Source organism: Aplysia californica, unplaced genomic scaffold (assembly GCF_000002075.1).
Source record: "Aplysia californica isolate F4 #8 unplaced genomic scaffold, AplCal3.0 scaffold00431, whole genome shotgun sequence".
Lineage (NCBI taxonomy): Eukaryota > Metazoa > Mollusca > Gastropoda > Aplysiida > Aplysiidae > Aplysia > Aplysia californica.
The window spans coordinates 322,051-323,868 of record NW_004797701.1 but is presented as its reverse complement, the minus strand read 5'-3'; the positions used below and the strand labels follow the sequence as shown (position 1 = coordinate 323,868).

Genomic DNA, 1,818 nt, shown 5'->3' with positions numbered 1-1,818 from the left:
GAGAGAGAGAGAGAGAGAGAGAGAGAGAGAAAGGGGGCGGGGGCGGAGAGCTGACAGACCTGAATCCCAGCAAAGATACAGTTGTACCATTCTACCGGCAGCACGTTGTCCGATCCTGGGAACAGACAAAAATATCGAAAGTTTCTTTACAATAAATGTTTGCTTTAGTAAGAGTTTCATGGCACTTGCAACACAGTTAAGTCATATATAAGTACCGATGATTAAAAGTGTCACATGAGAGAAACAAAAACAAAAAAGAAGGTGGAGACATAAGAACAATAGATGTTTGATAGCGAAGAAGGAGCAAACCACTCCAGAGCCCCCGCCAACCAGCATAACAAATAATGAAATCTCAAAGCTGGAAGTTCTGTCTAAAAAGCAAAAAGCAGGTTATCGAGAATTTGTCCTGAATTCCGAGACAATCAACATTTCAGCGATGTTTGCCAAAAAAAAAACCTGCAAAAAAAACCCACTGAGACCAACATTACATTGTTAAGAATTAAAGTGTCAACTGTTATTAAAGCGCAAAGTAAACTCCATGGAACACAAAAATAGTTTGATTTTATGGGGGGGGGAGGGCTAGTAATAGACTGGTTATACCTTGAAATGTTCGATGACAATAACTTTTCGCCTCTCTCAAACATGCCCATCAACGAAAAGTATAATATAAACTTGTCAGACAAGTTTAAAAGGTTTACAGTAGTTTTGTTTTTTTTAAACACGCACAATCAGAATACAGTCAAAATTGTCCAAGACGACTCCTCATTGTCGAGGAGAAAATTTTTAATGTGGTTGTCGTAGACAGGTGCGCGTTTTTCACAGTGTTCTCAAAATAGAAAGACACAAATGGGGTGGGAAGTGGTCGCTTGTACAGGTGATTGTCTTGGGTAGGCGGCCGTTAACGCAGGTTCGACTGTCGTTAGAATAGGCGGTTTCATCAGAAGCAAGGCACACAATAACAATCATTTGAATACCTATTGCTGTAAGGTACACGACTACAGATAGTCTGGGTTGCACTTCAGTTCTTTGTTGTTTTTCATTAGTTTGGGTTGTTGTTGTTTTGTTCTGTTTTTATCCTTTTCTTTTTTGGGGGGGGGGGGATATTCAGAATGTGTGAATACTTTTCGGTTCCCTAGCCTTTGATTTTCTCGGAATTTTAAGTTAGCTTTATTAGCAAAATAATTATGATTATTTTCCCAAATTTCCCTCCTGGATCAATAAAGGTTATCAAGTCATATCCTAGTGTTAAAACAATAATAGACCGCATTTATTGTCCACGCAAACGTTGTAAGTATTTTGATTGTGAGTTATACAGTATACATAAATATTTACAAGTGATCAATTTTTGAAAAGAACGAAGAAACTGGCGCTTGACTGATTTTTTTTCAATCTGTTCGATCTTTCCTTGCTTTGTTTTGTTTATTTGTTGTTGTTTTTTATGCTGTTTGTTTGTTTGTTTGTGTTTGTCAGTTTGTTTGTTGTTGTTGTTTGTTTGTTTGTTTTCTTGTTTGCTTGACATCTCTTATACATTTAGTGTAATAGTTGAGAAGCTGATGAGTACTCACCGCAGAGAGTGGCAGTGGAGATGGAGTAGAACAAAAACTTGGCGTACAGGACGAACACTTGGGCGGGGTCTTCGTTCAAATCTTCATTGACGAACTTCCAAGACCTTGTCTGAAACAAAAGATGGGCTTGAACTAATAATAATGATAATCGTCATCATCAAAATCCCCATCATCATCATCATCATCCCCATCAGCATCAGCATCATCATCATCATCATCATCATCATCATCATCATCATCATCATCATCATCA

The 1,818-nt window shown here is 38.0% G+C and overlaps 1 protein-coding gene across 1 annotated transcript in view; it reads right to left on the bottom strand.

The window, feature by feature from the left end:
* Nucleotides 1-59: 59 nt before the first annotated feature.
* The window catches only part of LOC101860759, a gene marked incomplete at its 3' end in the record, with an annotated part of 16,766 nt that continues 15,007 nt past the window's right edge, over nucleotides 60-1,818 (bottom strand). Inside the window, 2 exon segments of the mRNA XM_013086055.1 lie at nucleotides 60-115; nucleotides 1,566-1,674. Of these exon segments, the coding sequence (XP_012941509.1) occupies nucleotides 60-115; nucleotides 1,566-1,674 (165 nt within the window).